The following is a 21,574-nucleotide window of genomic DNA, read 5'->3' as shown; positions in this document are numbered from 1 at the left end:
AGGAGAGTCAAAGGGAAGCACAACTTGCAATTGACCACCCTTTCTCATGATTGGGCACACCTGTCTATGAAGTTCAAGGCTTAACAAGCTAATCCAACCAATTTGGTTTTGCAAGTAATCAGTATTGAACAGTTACATGCATTCAAATCAGCAAAATTACAAGGGTACCCACATTTTTGCACAGCCAGTCTTTCACATTTGATTTAATTTCTTACAACTAAATATTGCTTCACTAAAAATCTTTGTTCGGAAAACACCGCAGTACTCAGATGTTTCCAGGAAATGAAAGACCACTGTTATCTTTTTTGTTGAAAGTAGAGGAAATTATTATGCAGGCTGAGAGGGGTTCCCAAACTTTTTCATATGACTGTAGTATAGGTAGTGCACATCCTGTGCTGGCTGCAGACTGGTCAGGCTCCATAACCAGGATGGGGAAATAAATGTTTATATATATATATATATATATATATATATATATATATATATATATATATATATATATATATATATATATATATATATATATATATATAAATACATGACGGCTGTATAAAACCATGCCTGTCATGTAGATCAGTGCTTATTTATACAAAAGACAGCATCAGTGTCTCGTCGGAACAGAATGCTGCCAGGACAGGCGGCGGCATTTTGCGCTCCTGACCTGGACAAATCGCGTTTAGTATAATGGATGGGTGGATGGAAATGAAAATAGATTGTAATTAGTTTCTTACCGAATATTAATTCAACCACGACTTTAATTAACATTCCACACAACTCCAGGAAATGAAAGCGCAACCCTGGGCAGCTTAAGATCTTGAGATCCTGCGATTGCTCCAATGCTCTGTGGCAAAGAGCGCAGCCACCTGCGATAATGACGAGCGGCATTTGCCGACGTGGGCGTGCCAAGTGTATGTCCGCAGCCGGGATTCTTGGATCCCACAGGGTGTTACGAGCCGCTCTTTCAGTCACTCCAGACAGTTCAGATTTTTGTTCACTTGTTGACTGACATCAGACGAAAAAAGGTCCTAAATAAAGCAAGGCCAATTTTATCCGCATGAGTACGCAGAAGCGACACTGTGAGGTCCAATCGGATTGTCCTTTTTTAACATGTATTTTAAACTCAGCTTTGGCTGTGCTACTTTATTTGATGCAGCGAAGACTTTCCAAGCGAGAAGGAGTCGCAGCTTCAGCATGTAAATAGCAAACGATGGGGAGGAAGGAGGAGACTTACAGGCAAATAGGTGTTTGGGTGATTTCCAGCTGAAGAATGTTTAATCCTGGAATTCGTGGGAAATTCTGTACACCCGCGTCCGAAAATTTGGAGGACTTCGACTCAATTCGGAGTGTGCTGCTCTACAGGTCAGTGTTACGGGTTGTTAACTCTCGTGTCTCCGTAAGGGACTAGTGTTATAAAATATTATATTTTGAACAGAAAAGTACATTTTTTTTCCATTTAGGCTGCGAATAATGAAAGGCTACTTTTAATATGTTAGTGGAGTAGTAGAAAGTCATAACATGAGAGAGCTACGTGCTTTTGGTTGTTTATTATAGCGCCTTCACTACATCATGAACACAGTTAGGAAGTACCTTGCATAACAAAATACGTGTCCAAATCTGATCAGCTTTATTTTAAAGTTTCTAAAACATAACAGCATAGTGTCCTTCTTTTGACGAAACAACGTATATAAATAACAAATATAAGTAATCAATATAACTAATTCGTAAGTGATAGTGTGCCTTAGACATTTTAATTGGATTAGGTTTGCCTTTATAGAATATAATTTTTGTAAACGCATATGGTGCATTCAGTTTGTGTTTAATTACAAAGAACTACAAGTTGTTTTTAAATTTAAAAAAGTGTAATAGCTGTGCAACGAGCTTGTTGACCTAGAACATGCCTGCTGTGCACATTCAGAGTATTTGCAGTCTTACAATAATTTCCTACACAAAATGATGTGTCTTTGATTAACAAATTCCAGTCATTGCCTGGCGATACTTTGCATAAATGATAAAAAAATAAGCTTTTGGAATGGGACCGCGCGTTGGCGCAGTGGTTACCGGGACTGCCGTCCTTTGTTCTAATTCCTTTCAAGGTCGCAGTCTTCTGAGATTTGCAGACATCCCAGAGTCTGCCCTGGTTTTTGTTCCCATCACAGCGAAGTGCCTGTTCGGTTGACTAACATTTGCTTATGGGGTCTGTGTGTGTGAATACACCCCCCGATGGACTTGAACCAAGTCCACCATTTGCTTACTGCCTGATATACACAGCTGATAAAGGGGTGTATTAAGGGTAAAATAAATGGCACAGTAAAATATTCCATCGATCCATGCATCCATATTCATAACACTCTTGTCCGTGACAGAGTCACGGTGCACACTTCTTTGTCAAGCTGCAAGTACATTCATGTTTGTATGCAGGAGGACAATGATGTCCTTCAGAGATTATAAAATGAATTATTTTTTCTAAACCCGCTTACCCAGAGTAGGGTCGGGTTTGGCTTTAAGCGGCAGCCTATAACTGCAATCATCGGGTGCAAGATTGTAATATAATCCCTGAACAGGACGCCAGCCCATCACATTCATTTATAAATTTGTTACATACATAACACATTTCGAAGTTTAAAATCTGACTCGTAAAATATTCTTTATGACGTACATTAAATTATAAGTAATGCATTTAAGACGAATGTAATTCAAGCGCTTGAGTGGAGATTGTATACCCGCCCCATTTTTGTAAGGGTTTCCTCCCAAATTTCGTTTGTACGTGCATATTGCCGAATCGGAGTGGGCGTGTGCGTTAAATATGCCCTTTGAAGGACAGGTGCCCAGTTAAGGATTGGTACCCACCTTGCGACAAATAGCGTTCTATTAATTAGCACAGTAGAACAGGAAATGAATGAATGAATGAAAACGCAGCTTTTTAGTTTGGTCTGTGTGTATTGCAAGGTTTAGAAATGCCATTTTAAAAAGTTAATCAGAGCCATTACTGGGGTGGAGTTACAGGCCATCCCCTATTCTTTCCCCCGACACAACCCTCAGGGACACAGAAAACTGTTACAGTATTTGAACTCAAGATGGAATCTACAGTTAGTGGGGGAAGTATTCATTATTCAAAACTGGAGGAACGCGCGATCAGTATAGGAACCACATAATAGATCATCAGTTGCAAGAAAAAGGGTATTGCTGATTGTGGCATAAGTTAGCTAGTGGAAACACAGCGAGCACATGCAGAGCTGACATCTTAGACAACAGTGGGCAGCCCTGCTATGGATAAGCAGGTGTAAAAACACGATGTTCTCGCGAAAATAAACAATTGAGAGAGGATTTAAATGTGGGACTTGAAGAGTTTTTTAAATTAATTTTTGGAGAGATTCTTCGCAAAAAACAGGAGCGAAGGAGAAAGAAGGCACAGGGGTGGCGATCTCGACTACAAGGATGCTTGTAAGACATCTGAAGGTTCCGATATCGTTTGCCGTAACTGCGCAGGCCAGTTAGGCAGCTGTTTAATCACTTCACCGCTACTCCCTCCTGCCACCACTCCACCCAACTCCAGCAACACACGTCCAGCGACGCGAGCGCATACAGTTTATATATAGTAGCGAACATCGTTTCGTAGACCACTTTAAGAGAGTTCACTATTCAAGGGAATCGACTATCTTCAAAATGTTCGTCGCAGATTAATGGCCAGATGTAATTATGCTATTTTTACTATTTGTGCATTGCAGTAAATAGAAAACACTTGCAAGCTCTCCAGTTTTCTTCGTAAAATACAAGGTTTAGCCTCATCAGAACGGCGTCGACTAAATTTCCCTGCGGTGTACGAGGTTTTGTATATTTTAACGTGCTCTGCGTAACTGAGCAACCACGCGCAATACGCTTCTAGAGCTTCTGTGTTACTATGGAAACGATTCTTACTACCAATCATGAACGTCAGAAAGTTACACGTGGACCAAATAACCCGGATGTAAGTATCATGGCGAATCTGTACTGTGCTACTGATGGTAGTGTTAACTAAATTGTAGTAACGCGAAAAAGTCACCTTTTGAACAGAATTAATGTAGTCGAAAAAATGACTACAGGACTGAAATCTGTGGGGGATGCTATTTTATCCCCACGCCATGCTGACAATTATCCAGGTCGGGAAGAAGACGTAGAGAACTTTAGTTCCGAAAGTGAGACGAGATCCACTGCATCATCTTACACAGACTCGTATTACTCAGAGTAAGTAAAAGTATCATGCATTTATTTTGTAACAATATCGAGGCGGGGTTCAGAGGGCAAACTTTGCAGTAGGTATTTGTTATCTACTGTAGTGTTTTGGACGTTTATTTATTTCCTTGTACAGAAATACGAGGAGCAAATTGCACAAACCCAAAAGTTTAGTTTGCATTACCAAAATGTGTTATGGGAAGTGAAGCATGTATTGCACTACATATGTGATTTAAAACCAATCAAACCCTAACACCAACTCGTTTCCGTCAAAAGCCAGTGAAACGAGACCTTGTACGACTGAATTTAATTTAGTTATTCCTTATTTCTTTTACTTTTTCCAACTCCAAGGATGGTCCCTGTTCAGGGGGCCAATTCTCTAACCTGCACTCAGTGCTGCCTTGTTAAGGCTGTTATAATGTTGAGGTTATGGATTGATTCACTGTTTGTGTCTTTATCCTTTGTCTTTGTGGAAAATGTTAAAGCTCTTACTTTAATTTTTAGTGAAATAGTTTGGTTTTTATGAAGGAGTAACAAGGAACCTAGAATGCAATCAAAATGCCGTTATTGTTTGACAGTACTGTATTACATTTAACTGAAAAACTTCAGTTTGCAAGTAATCTTTATATATAGAAAAATAGTAAATACATTGTAAGAAATTAACCTACACAGTGTAAAACAGTGATAAAAATAAAAACTCGTAACACTGTATAAAGCGTCAAAAAGGAAATTAAGCACTGTGTAGGTATAAAATAGAAACACAATCGCAATTCCAAGTTCAAGTTTCAATATGTCCACTTAGATTGAATTGTAGGCAAACCTAAACAATTTGTGTACATTGCCCTATCTAATGAAGTTCAGGGTGACAGAGGGGCCAGAGTATATACAGAACAACTGAATCCAAGGAAGGAAACCACCTAGGACAGAGTAGCAGTCCATCGCATGGTCCACTCATGTACATATCCACACTTGCACTCAGATGGAATGCATTCAAAGTAACCTGCATGTCTTCTTTGAGGATGTGGGATGAATACTGGAGAAGCCGGAGGAAACTCTACAAAAACACAGGGGAACTTGTACACTGTGTACTGCACACAGCCCACCACCATGAGTTGATAAGTCTGGGAATTTAAAAAATCGGATACATTACACCAACTACAGTTATGATTTTCTTAAGCTGTAGTAGTCTTCTTGATTCAGTAAGTTGACCTTGTTTGGATTTGTATGCCATTAGGTGACTTGGCATTTGTCTTTACAGGTATGTATCTTGACGAGGTGGTCTGGCTTCTCTATTTTAGTACTAACTAAACCTACTCATTTTCTTTTGTTGTTTCTAAAACCTGTTGCACTAAAACATATACTATCAGCAAAGGCATTGACTGCCTTTTCTAATTCTTGGTGTTAAATATTTCTGGAAAGAGTATCAATAGTGTCTGCTGTGTACACATCTTTGAGGCTCAAACATCATACTCTTGAATCATCAGTGACAGCACATGAGTCCTTCATTAAGAAGCTTTCTTTGTTGAGCAGAATTATCAGTGGTTTGATATCTGTTAGAAATTGGAGCAACTGTAGACATAAATATAACCGGAAACCTCCCTGTGCTCATAATAATACTAGGCCACCTTTCATGTCCTTTTCCGCTCAGTTTGGTGTGTGTTGGAAGAACACTGCAAGCAATACATTTCAGTTCTCCATCTGGAGTAATACTTCTTTCTCAAAAATGCTGAAGTTCATCCTTTGTTGTTGATTGTTGTTGGTGTATTCTAAAATTCCAGTAACAGTTCTGATATGTTCATTTCTTTTCATGTTTATGAATATTTTTCTTGACTTGTTCCTCATGACCAAACAACATCTGACATCAAGAATGATAGAAGTACTAGGAGTACTAGTATTGTCACCAGTACAGAGGACTGTGAAATTCTTACTTAGATAGATACTTTATTAATCCCAAGGGGAAATTCACATAATCCAGCAGCAGTATACTGATACAAAGAAACAATATTAAATTAAATAGTAATAAAAATGAAAAGAATTAAATAAAATTACTTATTTAAAATTAAAATAAAAATACTTGCATGCCTGATCAATATAGAAAATATCACCACTCTCCAGCACCATGATAAACATAAATGTATAAATATATAACCTTTTTTATGATATACAGTGGTGTGAAAAACTATTTGCCCCCTTCCTGATTTCTTATTCTTTTGCATGTTTGTCACACAAAATGTTTCTGATCATCAAACACATTTAACCATTAGTCAAATATAACACAAGTAAACACAAAATGCAGTTTTTAAATGATGGTTTTATTATTTAGGGAGAAAAAATCCAAACCTACATGGCCCTGTGTAAAAAAGTAATTGCCCCTGAACCTAATAACTGGTTGGGCCACCCTTAGCAGCAATAACTGCAATCAAGCGTTTGCGATAACTTGCAATGAGTCTTTTACAGCTCTGGAGGAATTTTGGCCCACTTATCTTTGCAGAATTGTTGTAATTCAGCTTTATTTGAGGGTTTTCTAGCATGAACCGGCTTTTTAAGGTCATGCCATAGCATCTCAATTGGATTCAGGTCAGGACTTTGACTAGGCCACTCCAAAGTCTTCATTTTGTTTTTCTTCAGCCATTCAGAGATGGATTTGCTGGTGTGTTTTGGGTCATTGTCCTGTTGCAGCACCAAGATCGCTTCAGCTTAAGTTGACGAACAGATGGCCGGACATTCTCCTTCAGGATTTTTTGGTAGACAGTAGAATTCATGGTTCCATCTATCACAGCAAGCCTTCCAGGTCCTGAAGCAGCAAAACAACCCCAGACCATCACACTACCACCACCACATTTTACTGTTGGTATGATGTTCTTTTCTGAAATGCTGTGTTCCTTTTACGCCAGATGTAACGGGACACTTGCCTTCCAAAAAGTTCAACTTTTGTCTCATCAGTCCACAAGGTATTTTCCCAAAAGTCTTGGCAATCATTGAGATGTTTCTTAGCAAAATTGAGACGAGTCCTAATGTTCTTTTTGCTTAACAGTGGTTTGCGTCTTGGAAATCTGCCATGCAAGCCGTTTTTGCCCAGTCTCTTTCTTATGGTGGAGTCGTGAACACTGACCTTAATTGAGGCAAGTGAGGCCTGCAGTTCTTTAGACGTTGTCCTGGGGTCTTTTGTGACCTCTCGGATGAGTCGTCTCTCGCTCTTGGGGTAATTTTGGTCGGCCGGCCACTCCTGGGAAGGTTCACCACTGTTCCATGTTTTTGCCATTTGTGGATAATGGCTCTCACTGTGGTTCGCTGGAGTCCCAAAGCTTTATAAATGGCTTTATAACCTTTACCAGACTGATAGATCTCAATTACTTCTGTTCTCATTTGTTCCTGAATTTCTTTGGATCTTGGCATGATGTCTAGCTTTTGGTCTACTTCTCTGTGTCAGGCAGCTCCTATTGAAGTGATTTCTGGATTGAAACAGGTGTGGCAGTAATCAGGCCTGGGGGTGGCTACGGAAATTGAACTCAGGTGTGATACACCACAGTTAGGTTATTTTTTAACAAGGGGGCAACTACTTTTTCACACAGGGCCATGTAGGTTTGGATTTTTCTCCTAAATAATAAAAACCATCATTTAAAAACTGCATTTTGTGTTTACTTGTGTTTATATTTGACTAATGGTTAAATGTGTTTGATGATCAGAAACATTTTGTGTGACAAACATGCAAAAGAATAAGAAATCAGGAAGGGGGCAAATAGTTTTTCACACCACTGTAGCCTAGCTGATGTACTGCTTTACCCTATTTTGCATACCATTTCTTCAGTAAAACTCTTTCCAGTAGAGTTAACACGAGCACCTAATTCAAAAAACTAGAGGAAGATCATTTACAAGCTTCTTTATAATAATTGTTGTTACAAAAGCAGATTCAGAGATCTAGCAAATAATAGAAAAGGATTACTCAAAATATTGGAGTACATTGAGTGCCTGAAGCCCAATGGAACTGTCTTGTATGTACATCAAGTAATTTATCTTGACCAGGGTTCTTTATAGCTTAGACATTGTGGAGTCTTTGTAAATCTTGGATCTCTTTAATGTTCTCAAGGCTTTGGCCAATACAAAGATGACTCATTATGTTTACTACAAGTTCACTGTGGATTAAAGGGCTCTTTACTTTATTCATTTCAAAGACACTGTGACCATCAAAAGATATTTTACTTTATTCAGTTCAAAAATTCTGTGATTTTAATGAACTTTTCTACCATTCTACACTTTTTGAGAAAACCTAGTGTTGTTCTTTAAGTATGTGACTTAACTAAAGTCACATGTCTGATACTTTGTTTTGGAAATTTTAACATTCAATAAGGTAGTTGGCAGAATTGGCTGCTTTCGAAAGGGTATACTATAGTTGTCATTTTGTTACTGGCTTCATCTATATCAGTCTCTCTGAAGTTGCAGATTGCAGCTAACCCTGAGAATATTCCAGCTCCTTTTAGATTCATAAAAATGTTTTTGTGAAGATCTGCAGAATGTTTTTTGCTCGACTGGTTTGTTAAGCCACTTCCTACTGGCACAATTGATGTCATTATGCCTTTTCACAAGCTTTGAATCACTCTGAGTCCACATCCTACAAAGAAGGTTCTGACATTTTTGTCCATTAGTCATACATTTTCCATTCTATCCTGTTTGTTTGTTTTACTTTTGATTTTCTTTTTTTGACATTTGACCTAGCTGTTTGCATCCTGCACTGGATGCATTTTGCATTTATTGCATATTGAACATTTGTAGCTGACCTTATTCTCTTCTCTATACCGCACCATTTCCTTATGTTCTGTTTCATATTTGGAGTGCTAAGCCAACATGTTCTCATACATTTACACCACCAAAAGCTGCTTTTTATGTGTATGCTTTCCATTTTGTTTTTGTTCTTTTTTATCAGTCTGTGGACACACATTTTCTATTGCTTTAGCAAGTTTACAGTTCATGTCAGTCATTATTCAACACAGTTCCTTTTCTGATAGAGGCTTGTCTTTTAGTACTGTCACTAACCTGTTGCTATTATATAAAATCACAGTCTGTTTTGGTCTGAATTAGATGAAATGGTTTTGGCTATATTATACTATTTTAGTTTATTGCTTTTAGTAGAACATAAATTAAAAGAAAAAACAGTCTGGGTGTGGGCTTCTGCACATTTACAGCAATTTTTTAATGTGTGCCATTTAAATATACCATAGTGTAGACAAATTTGAAATCAGTTTAATAATCCTAACTTTATAATATGCATACATTTTGTAAAATATTTGCCATACTAGAACAGCTAGACTTATTTTCATTTTGATATGGGTTTGAGAACCACTGACATATACTGTATACTCGGTGTATTTACAAAACTCCATTACTAATTATATAGCTCTCTCAGCGATCCTCTTCCACTAAATTCTCATCAGACTTGATCTTATCAAATGCGGCTTTTGTAACTTAAACAGTATCCTATTAAGAGGAAGATGACATTTGTTGGTCTGTACTAGTGGTATTCCCACCTTATTAAATAAAAGAATTGCCCACCAACGCCTGAGCTTATTTCATTGCTGTAGGTCTGTGCATGCTGTCCATATGCTGTGCATTTGCTTCTTGTCTAGTGTACAGCCTCTTCAAAAAGTAAATATCAAAAGGAAATCTGTGGTTTGATTACACATTTCTGTTTTAACATTTTTTTTTGTTTTTTCTCTATGTTCAGTATCCCTCAGTGTAATTCAGGGTGTCTGATGCTTATACTGTAAATTTTGGTTTCATTCTTGTATACTGTAAATGTGTAGTTTGCTTTCTGTCATTTCTTAATAACAGTTACAGTAATAATCATATTTAATTGCATAACACCTTACTCAAACTAAGGATATTTTAAACAATATTTAAAAACATAAGAAACCAGAAACTAATAAAAATAATGTATTTATAATACTGCAAGTTTTTAAAATCTAAGGTTGAAGAAAAAATGAGTAAATGGAAAAGTTAAAATTTTAATTTAATTTTAAAAAAGATTTATAGGTAGCAAAAAATAGAAATACAACATCCATCCATTTTCCAACCCGCTGAATCCGAACACAGGGTCACAGGGGTCTGCTGGAGCCAATCCCAGCCAACACCGGGCACAAGGCAGGAACCAAGCCTGAGGAGGGTGCCAATCCACCGCAGGACACACACAAACACACCCACACACCAAGCACACACTAGGGCCAATGTAGAATCGCCAATCCACCTAACCGGCATGGCTTTGGACTTTGGGAGGAAACCGGAGCGCAGACACGGGGAGAACATGCAAACAGCAGCGCTACCACTGCACCACCGTGCCACCCGAAATACAACATTATTGGCTTATTTTGAACTTAATAAAACTGCCGTAAATGCAAAAGCATATACTTATGTGCAAATTCCTCAACATTACACATGGCAGAAACAAAAAGGAGTGAGTGTGTATGTGTATGTATGTTTGAATACATATATGAATGTGTGTGTGTGTGTGTGTATATATGTATGTATGTGTGTGTAATATATATATATATATAATATATATATTGTAAGAAGAAGAGACATGAGGCATGGCAAGGTTTGGGGCAGCCACCCGTTTAATCCGGTTTCCTGGCTGCAAAAGTAACCAATTCATCACAGTCAAGTTTACTCAACAGAGTCCAAAACAGAACTGCCTGCCAGAGCAAAGGCAGGAGGCTTTATAGGACGGAGGCGGAAGTGATGTGTCCTCTGTGCGGAACCGGAAGTGATGTAGTCCTTGGTGCCGGAACCGGAAGGTATGTGTCCCTCTTCGAGGTGTCGGCTCCTGGTGGGATTTCCCGGGAAAGACCTGTAGAGAACTCAGAAAGAGCGTTAGCGTGACCCGCCCCCCCGGGCAGCTGCCTCCCATGCACACGCGTGTATGACTCTATATATATATATATATATATATATATATATATATATATATATAGCAAAATACCGTGCTTCGAGGAGAAGTAGTGTGTTAAAGAAGCAATGAAAAGAAAAGGAAACATTTTGAAAATAACGTAACATGATTGTCAATGTAATTGTTTTGTCACTGTTGAGTGATGAGTGTTGCTGTCATATATATATATATATATATATATATATATATATATATATATATATATATATATATATATATATATATATATATTTACACACACACACACATAAACTTATATATATACATATCTATACATATACACATACATATATACACACACACATATATAAACATATATACATATACATACATATCTACATATATACACACACAGCTATTTCGTATCAGTGCAATACGCTGCTTGTTAAAACGGATAACTCCGCTCTTACGTGCAAGTCTGCGTGGATATTATGAACTATCGTATTTGTTCAAGTTCTATTTAAATTTTAAATAGAAGGAATTTTTATTTAGTCAACAGAAATATCTTTGGTAGGAATGGTAAAAACAGACAGGAATATTATTCGTGAATAAATCAACTCAAACCTTAAACAACTTATAATATTTTGCTCTCCATAAAAATATATCCTGTCAAAATTATACAAATTCAAATATGAACATGCTGCATAACAAAACCTGGAAATATAAATAAAATGTGTTCCTTTCAGCAATAACAAATCAAATCATTCAGTTGTCTTTGCTCATATGTCATTTTAGAGCTGGACGCCTGGCATCTTTTTGGCAACAGGTTCGTTTCTGTTTGGTGTGAGGTTCTGTGTTGTGGAGATTCTCAGGATGGATTGCAGGTGCTCATCAGTGAGGCGACTCCTGTGTGCTGTTTTGTTAGTCTTTATCACTGAGAAGAGCTTCTCACACAGATATGTGCTACCAAACATGCACAAGGTTCGAGCCGCATGTAGACGGACTTTTTTTGTTCTTCAAAGTCACCAAAGCGCCGTGCAAACTCAGTGCGCTCAGTTTATCAGCAAAGTGCGATTTGGGAACACCGTAGTGACGACTTGGTTTAACATTACTTGGCAACAGGGAAAGTGGGGCAATTGCACTGGTGCATTTGTGTCTCCCATAAAAGCAGCTTCACTTGAAATCACTTTGTGATTGTGCACGGGTAAAAGCGTCCGCTGAAGTGTCAGATTCTTATTTAATTCTTCTGCTTTCTGTATCTTCTGCATTGCATTCAGGTTACCCTGATGTTTTGTCTCATAGTGCCGTCTTAGATTAAATTCTGTAATTACAGCCACATTAGCTCCACAAATGAGACACACGGGTTCAGTAAACATATACTCAGCCTCCCATCGGTTTTAAAGGCTCTATTTTCAGAATCAACTTTTCTCTTCAGCATCGTGTGAGCTAGCTTCGCAATAACTTGCAGCATCATAAGCTAGACTTGATTAACGCGTAAGTGTTCGGCAAGGCAGCTGAAGCGCTGCATTATGGGATCTGTAGTTTATTGTGTTACCAGCGCTTCATATACCGGGCCATTAATAACAATAATACAGTATATAAAATGATCTCGCTGCGGATATAATTACGCCGGGCGGATGTATGCCCTTGAGTTTGACACATATGGACTAAATAGAACTTGAAAAGATATATTTTTCAAATGTGATCGCGCAATTCAGATAGAGTTGACGCGCACTACAGCCTGCATGCCTCAATAAGTCATCCTCCCTCGCTCTTACTTTTTACCGTTCATCTAATGAATACACTGAGTATGGCTTTACCAAAACAATCATTGATGGCGAATAAAGTATCCATTATTCGAGTATGTAGATCGGGATATATATATATACATATATATATACCAGCGATCGCAGGAGAAGTAGTGTGTTAAAAAGCTAGAAAAGAAAAGGGAACATTTTAAAAATAACGTAACATGACTGTCAATATACAGTATTTGTTTTGTGAGTGTTACTGAGTGTTGCTGTCATCAAGGATTTGATTATCATTATTTCTTTCAATCAGGTTCGTATTTGTAGGATGTGTTGTGTTCAAGTTACATTCCGTGTTTGTCAATCGTTGTAAAGATGACAGGTTTCATTCATCGATTCGTTTCTTACTGCATCAATAAACAGCTCGTCTTCTTCTTTATCTGAGACCTGACACACTGCATGCACGGGTTTTTTACACTGTCTTCCTTTAGCGGGACATTGACTTTTCCAACGTGTGCTTTGTTTCCGCAGTAGTTGGATTTATGAATATGCTTGTATGTATCAGACCTTCATATTTTTGCTGCCTTTTCAATTGTGTAATTGGTTTTGTTCAGCTCTTTGGAACTGTTGCTTTTATCTGTGCACTGCGTCAGTTCCGTGAGCCACTCGGTGTACATGCATCGAAGGTTCCCAGCTGTGCTGGTGCCATCTCGTGCTATGTCCATGGCTGTATTTAATGTTACCTTAGTCCTGGCACTTAAAACTTTCTCTCGCAGTTTCGCTGAGTTTGTGTCAAACACCACCCTGACCATCTCATCTTCCTCTCCATAAGCACAGTCCTTCACCCGTGAATATTTACCCGTGGCAGTTTGCTATTGGATTGCGCTGACGGACGGCCTTATATGGGCAGGCACTAAATTACAAACGCCAGCGCAGCCTGTCTATGAACTTAATTTAAAGTGTAGGTTTACATGTGCTTTGTTTCAAGTAGCAGAACTCATGAATATGGTTGTATATGTCACTTTCGCTTCGCTTCTTATTGTTTAGCTGCCTTCTCAATTATATAATGCATGTTTTCTTCAGCGCTTTTTGAGGTCTTCCTGGTTTTCTATGTACTGCGTGATTACGTGGGAGGCGTGATGATGTCACACGAAACTCCCCCCACGGCGTTGAAGCTCATCTCCATTACAGTAAATGGAAAAACTGCTTCCAGTTATGACCATTACGTAGAATTTCGATATAAAACCTGCCCAACTTTTGTAAGGAAGCTGTAAGGAATGAACCTGCCAAATTTCAGCCTTCCACCCACACGGGAAGTTGGAGAATTAGTGAGTGAGTGAGTGAGTGAGTGAGTGAGTGAGTGAGTGAGTGAGTGAGGGCTTTGCCTTTTATTAGTATATATATATAGATATAGATATAGATATAGATATAGATATATAGAGATATATATATAGATATATACTGTATATATAGAGATATATATATATATATATACTGTATATATAGAGATATATATACTGTATATATATACTGTATATATAGAGATATATATATATATATATATATATATATATACTAGCAAAATACCAGCTTGGCGGAAGTACTGCATTAAAATTTTTATTAAGAAGAAAATTAAACCTTTTTAAACTGAGGGATAATATGCCAATAATTATTTGTTAAGGATCTCTTTGTATACCATGTTGTCAGTTCGGCCCTCCGGTTGTAACATGACCAAGCTGTGCGCTGAGGTTACTCTTGAGCATGTAACTTACAGTCGGCCATGTGAACAGTAATCTTGTCTCAAATGTCACAGCTTGGATTGCTGCTGTCATAATCGGTTTGAGTTTCATGGTTTGTTTCAATTACGACAGCATTTGCAGGATTTGTTATGTTGAAGTGACATTTGGCATCTGTCAAGCGTTGTAAGCACACAACCGGTTTCATTGATAAAATCACATCCAGCTTTTGAGAGTTTAAACATTCATAAACATCAAAGTGTCCACTACTGAAATCGTCACCTGTGAATCTAAGATGTTTAAGAGGCATTGGCGGTTGTCGAAAGGTGTAAACTATTTGGCCATTTCGGTACACTTGAAAGCGACAACCGAACAATTCAGTGGCAGCCATCAACTCGCATGCAGAACCACAGGTGAAGGGCTTAAGCATTTCACTCTTCTAGTGCTCCTGTGTAGTCTAATTATCTCCTGTACCGTCATCAGTCCACACCTTGAACCTGTCCCAGTCATTCAATACATAAGACAGAATCTTCCTCCGGATATCAAGAGTGAGCCTGATATGGCCGTGCAATATGTAACAAAGAGAATGGAAAAGGTAGGTGGTATCTCCGGGCAGGAAACCACTCGGTAAGTGACAGTTCTTTGATCGATAGTGATCATCTCGATAGACATGTTATTGGGGGTTGGAATGATAAAGGAAATGGGTACCTGAGCAATGTAAAGTAATTGTAAAATACCTATACAATACCTATAATTGTAATAAACAAACAATAAAACGGCGGAGAAGCCGTGGATTAAACAAATTTGGGCTGTAATTATCAGTAGGGAGACGTGAATCCCGTGGCGAAGCAAGGAAGGGAATGTAGAGACCGGAGCGACGGACAGTCTTATATAGGCAGGCAGCCAGCCAACAACGTGGGAGGCGTTGGCACGGGGGACACAACGCCACCTCACGCGGTGACTGAGGTGCAGGCTATGGACGTATATATGTACTGTACGTAAGTAGGATTCAGTTAGCGTTGGGAACCAGTGTACCAAATTTCTTGAAGATGGGCCCATAAGTAACAAAGACTGTTGAAAAGTTCAATATGGCGGCCGACAGTGGCATCATACCACCGAAATAAGTACGTACGTTGGTTTCGGTTAGTGCAGGGAAGCCGCCTACCAAATTTCGAGAAGATTGGGCCATAAATAAGAAAGTTCAACATGGCAGATGTTGTTGACCGTTATGACCATTATGCATAGAATTTCGAAATGAAACCTGCTTAACTTTTGTAAATAAGCTGTAAGGAATGAGCCTGCCAAATTTCAGCCTTCTACCTACACGGGAAGTTGGAGAATTAGTGACGTTGGAAAGTTCAATATGGCGGCCGACAGTGGTGTCATACTAACGAAATAAGTACGGACATCGGTTTCCGTTAAAAGTTCAATATGGCGGCCGACAGTGGCATCATACCACCGAAATATGTACCAAATTTCAGCCTTCTACCTACACGGGAAGTTGGAGAATTAGTGACGTTGGAAAGTTTAATATGGTGGCTGACAGTGGTGTCATACCACTGAAATAAGTATGTACATTGGTTTCGGTTAGCGCAGGGAAGCCGCCTACCAAATTTCGTGAAGATGGGGCCATGAATAAGAAAGTTCAATATGGCGGACGTTGTTGACCGTTATGACCGTTACGCATAGAATTTCAAAATGAAACCTGCTTAACTTTTGTAAGTAAGCTGTAAGGAATGGGCCTACCAAATTTCAGCCTTCTACCTACACGGGAAGTTGGAGAATTAGTGACGCGTTTGGAAAATTCAATATGGTGGCCGACAGTGGCATCATACCACCGAAATAAAATGCGTACATCGGTTTTGGTTAGCGCAGGGAAGCCACCTACCAAATTTCGTGAAGATGGGGCCATAAATAAGAAAGTTCAACATGGCGGGCGTTGTCAAATGTTATCGGCCGTTATGACCGTTACGCGTAGAATTTCGAAATGAAACCTGCTTAACTTTTGTAAGTAAGCTGTAAGGAATAAGCCTGCCAAATTTCAGCTTTCTACCTAAATGGGAAGTTGGAGAATTACTGATGAGTGAGTGAGTGAGTGAGTGAGTGAGTGAGTGAGGGCGGGCTTTGCCTTTTATTATTATAGATAGAGATATAGATATATAGAGATATATAGATATAGATATAGATATAGATATAGATATATATATATATATATATATATATATATAATAATAATGTGTGTGTATGCATCTAATTAAGCAGTCACTCAGACATCAAAGAGAAAAGCTAATTAATGTTATATGTGGTATTTTATTAGATATATAAATAAAACTATACATAGAATTTTAATTATGCAGATGGATTAAAATGTAAAGTTTTGCTTCTAGAGGAAAAATTGTTTCCAGTCTCTCTGTGGTGCGTATTAGCCCCCCCTCTTCACAATGGCACGTAGCCCCCTAATTTAATATAAAAATATTTTATAGTAAACACAATCAAAGTTTGTTTACTTTTTATTTTCATTAAGGTTAAAATAATACTCCTATAGACAAGAGTGTTGCTGTCTTGCACCAAATCAGACCACTTAATGTTTTAATAGTTGGATTCATCAGTAATCGCCACCATAAACTAGAAATATTCAGTTGTAGTACATCACATACATATTCTGATCTTTGCTCTAGTTGAGCTCTTGTCATATGCATTTTATGTTTGTAATTTGATTGGCAACCAATAATTGAGATTAAAAGGTTTACTATGTAAAGTATTGTTTAAATATATGCAAATATAAATGTATGTTTAAGGTTTCTTTGGATACTTGCATGTACTTTTGGCATAAGGTAACTACATTTTTTTTATAAAAGCAATATGTTGAACATAAGTTAGCTAGATGTGGAGCTTTGCTTCAGGCGAGGTGGAGGTAAATTCTGGCTATTTGGGATAGGAGCAAACAACATAAGCAGGAGCTTGCATATGATATACAATTTCAGTTGAGGTCTCTTGTTTGTGTACTTCAAATGATGGTACAGTCATATGCTGGGTACAGAAAGTATCATTAAAAAGGCTTTAAACAACAGACCAAGATAAGTTTTAAACAAAATTGGGAGAACATGTTCAAAAGTTATATATGATGTGAAAATGCAGGAAAGCATAACAGTTTACTGTTACAGATAATTTTAAAATATAATGGAAAAACTTTTTTCCATTTGCATTTGTAAATTAATCATTTTCTGAATTGATAATATCAATTAAAAATGTGTAGTCTTAGAAGTAGTTTTCTATAGAAATTTGATCCCACACCCCAAGACTGTGACATTATCCAAAGCTTAGTGCAAGACTAGGATCAATTTTATATATGCATTTTTTTTAAGTCTAAAGCATAGACACGCTTATGTAATGAGTCTTTATGAATTGAGCCAATAATCTTGTGGCTTGAAGTTCAGTACCCTAGAATACATTCCATTCTGGAAAAATGTGTGACAGTCCTTAAGAACTCTTTTACCTCCTGCAGCACTTGATAGTCTCGCCCATGCTGTCCCAGTTTTGAGGCAAACAAAAGTTGTCTCCAAAACAAAAAAATATGAAGGACATGTACTACCTATCTGTTAGCCTTGCTTTCATTTGTTACTCGGCTACTGTCTAGGTTAGGTAAAGACCACCTCTTTTTTGACAGATTTAATCTTTCCACCAAAGAAAGGATCAAAAAGTTTTATTATTTGTGCAGCAGTTGAGGGTGTTTCCTTTGCATAAAACAAGGCGTAGAGGTTTTCAGAGCACATGTCCCCCTTTATTTTAAAATGGCATTATATTGGCCATGCTCTCTCACTACACATGATATCTCATTTTAAAGTGTACAGGCACATCATATTTGGTATTGCAAGCAGGAGGCAATAGATAACAAATGTAGTTATCCAGTGACAGACATTTTATAAGGTGTTTCTGGTAGGATAATAATCTGGAACATTTACCAATCAATACACTGAAATCATCACCAGTCCTTCTCTGCTTTATGAGTGTAATAGCAGATTCAATGCTATGAAAAGAAAAAAGTCAAAAAACAGCAAATTGTTGCAATATTAGTTTTTTTTTTTTGTTAGTGATATAGAAGAATTCTCTCAACAGGGTCTTTCCTTTGTTTTGATCGTAAGTTCATAAATTTTGTTGTGAGGACTGCCCTCTTTTATAATACTGCCATGCAGAAGTATTAGCCAACAATGCACCACATCCCACACTACAAAAACACTGGGTACGTATGATAGAATGCTAAAAACCCAAAGTAACTAGAAATAAAAGATGAGTAACACATCAGAAGAAAAACTAAAATATCAAGAAATAAATAGTTATGTAATCCTGTCAATAGCATTGCTGTATTAATGATAAAAAACAACAACACATAGAAATTAAAAATTAATAACACATAGAAACAATCCAAACACAAAACAAGTGACCTGCATTTGTGGCAGAATGGTGCCATGACAAGCAAATAGGTAAAGAAACAGTGAAAAATGAAAATAAACAAGCATTGAAAAGTTAATTAAAATCTGTAAGGACTTAAAGGAGATCCCTGCTGTTACCCCAACACTGCTCCTAACTTCCTCACTCCCTCATACATATCCTGGGCAAGTCTCACATACTTCTCTGGTAGTCCTTTCTCTTCCAGACCTCTTGCCTTGATACTCTATCATAAGCCTTCTCCAAATCAATAAATACCGTATACAAACCATTGTGTTTTTCTCAATGCTTCTTTATGAGCTGTCTGAATGGAAAGACTGCATCAATTGTTCCTCTCCCTGGCATGAACCCAAACCATTCCTCACCTATGGTGGTCTTTCCCTAAGCTTTCTCTCTATAACCATTTCCCAAATTTTCACAGTGTCTGACATAAGCTTTATCCTTAGTTTCAAAAGTCCTGAATATCACCCATCTCCTTTTAAATGTGTACAAACACACTGTTCCTCCACTCCTGTGGTATTCCTTTCTTATGTATTTTCTGTCTTTAAAGACAAAATAAAATAAAAGATTGATGTTTTAAGCAACAGTGATCACATTACTGTTAAATTTGAAGTCATCTTTGAAAACACAGAAATAAGCACACCAAAACATGGACTTATAATTTGTTGAAGGCAGAATTTTTAAAGATGAAGAAACACAGCTTCAGACCTGAATCGAAATCTTTGAACATTCCACCACAGCCATAGTGAAATTACTTTACAAGTGAAAGAATGTGTTTTCTGTTCAAACTGTGTTAACCTATAGGTATACAGCATCTGAGCAATTGATAAGACAATATCAATTATATCTGAGTGACAGTTTCTGCATTGTGAGCAGTGTTAGGAGGCAGACATTTTTCTTGTCCTTCACTTGATCACAGTCATGTTATCTTTCTGCCTTGCAGCTACTGCACCACGCTGCCTGATGCCAGGCATATCTTGGTGGTTCAGTCTTACAGAGTCGTATCCATTAGTTTTTCTTTGAAGTAAAATCATAAGCAATGCAAATTAAGTATAGAAATTTAGAAACTATCCATCGTTCTACAGTAACCTTGGTCAGGCAAAGATTTGCCAGTGACGGCACAGATGATGTGATGATGCTGTATTGCCTGTATTTGCTATCCCACTTGGTATCAGAGTAAAGAGTTTCAGATGTACCTAGAGCTAACTTTGCACAACATGAAGAAACTCATACTGAATTATACCCATTTGTACGCACTGTAATGTATCCATAACAGTTTTCCTTTGTAACGCATGAGACTTTTGTAAATACATATGTCATGTTTAGGAACATGTACCTCCTGCATTTTTTGATGATCTCCTGATACACATCCATCAGTTTGTATGGTTTTGGTGTTGGGTGATTGGTTTCATCACAGTCATCTTTATTAGTAAAATGTGGATATTTCTGATAAGGACAATGTCCAACATTATTGTTATTGTGAGCTCTAGCAACATCAGAAAATGCAAACGCGATGATGGAGATGAAAACCAAAATTGGTGTAAAAAAGTCAAAACTCAAAGCGCACCCTGACCATCCAGTTTCTGCCGCTAACTATTACCAGCACAAACATTATTCTTTAATTCTTTCTTTGTTATATTCACTGAGGGATACCAAAACCGTCAGTGTAGCCATATTTAACCAGAGATAAATAGCAAACCTCCGAGTTGACCTGGAGTCACTGGTTTTCAAGCCAATATGAATGTGCGGAGTCCTGAAGTACCATTGAAACCTATAAATGGAGAAGATTTATCACATGATCAGCATCCACATCATACCCATTTTGTGGTCACATAACATTTGGTGTGATTAAAAAAATAAACTAAAACATGAATCTACAAAAATTTCATAAGGAGTAAAAAATAACTCTTGTTCATAAATTTGCTGAAAATGGGTGACTGCAACAACTGGTTTCTGGACTAGTACCATCTCTGGACTGGTTTACCCACCATGTCCTACAGTATCAGAAGATGAAAAAACACGTTGTCTGCAGTTACAGTATGCCAGCGACCACCACATAGTTTACTGTGTTGTTTAGGACACTACTCAACATAGCATTTCAATTCAGCAACTATTTTCTCCTCCAGACTATCCTCAACACTTCGTAAATAATCCAGATAATTTATGATCAACAGACATCTGTAGACTGGGGTACCCCTAAATGGGGAGTAAAGAGGTGCAGGATTGTCTGCAGTTGTCTGAAGGTAACACCAAACACAAAAATCACCGAAACCTGGCAGCTCGGAATCTACCAATTAGGTATCAGTTTCACTATCCATGTCAGTGTCCGATGACCAGTTCCCATTGCCATCACTATCACTCGATTTGTTTCAATTTGTTTTAAAGCTGGTGTTATGGCTATATTTGCCATTGTTTTGGTTGAAGGCTCCACCCCACTTATGAATGTTGATGAACTATAGAGTTACCATAAAGTGGCAGAACGCATAGAAATATTCATGATTTTTTGCAGCATGGTGTTATTTCATCCACTAGCAGAACACTGTACTGAGAGTAATTCT

At 37.8% G+C, this 21,574-nt stretch overlaps 1 protein-coding gene across 2 annotated transcripts in view; it reads left to right on the top strand.

Moving 5' to 3' along the window:
- The first annotated feature begins 637 nt into the window (after positions 1–637).
- The window catches only part of intu (inturned planar cell polarity protein), a 94,986-nt gene continuing 74,049 nt past the window's right edge, over positions 638–21,574 (top strand). Inside the window, exon 1 of one of the 2 annotated variants that reach the window (XM_039751214.1) lies at positions 638–1,359. In XM_039751214.1, the coding sequence (XP_039607148.1) occupies positions 1,268–1,359 (92 nt within the window). In that variant the 5' untranslated portion in view covers positions 638–1,267. Of the gene's footprint in view, positions 1,360–3,979; positions 4,222–21,574 lie in introns of those variants that run through there. The other variant, XM_039751213.1, reaches the window with a different exon arrangement.

Source organism: Polypterus senegalus, chromosome 4, assembly GCF_016835505.1.
Source record: "Polypterus senegalus isolate Bchr_013 chromosome 4, ASM1683550v1, whole genome shotgun sequence".
Taxonomy (NCBI): domain Eukaryota; kingdom Metazoa; phylum Chordata; class Cladistia; order Polypteriformes; family Polypteridae; genus Polypterus; species Polypterus senegalus.
Note: the sequence above shows the minus strand (reverse complement) of the source record. Positions and strands in the feature narration are given on the sequence as shown.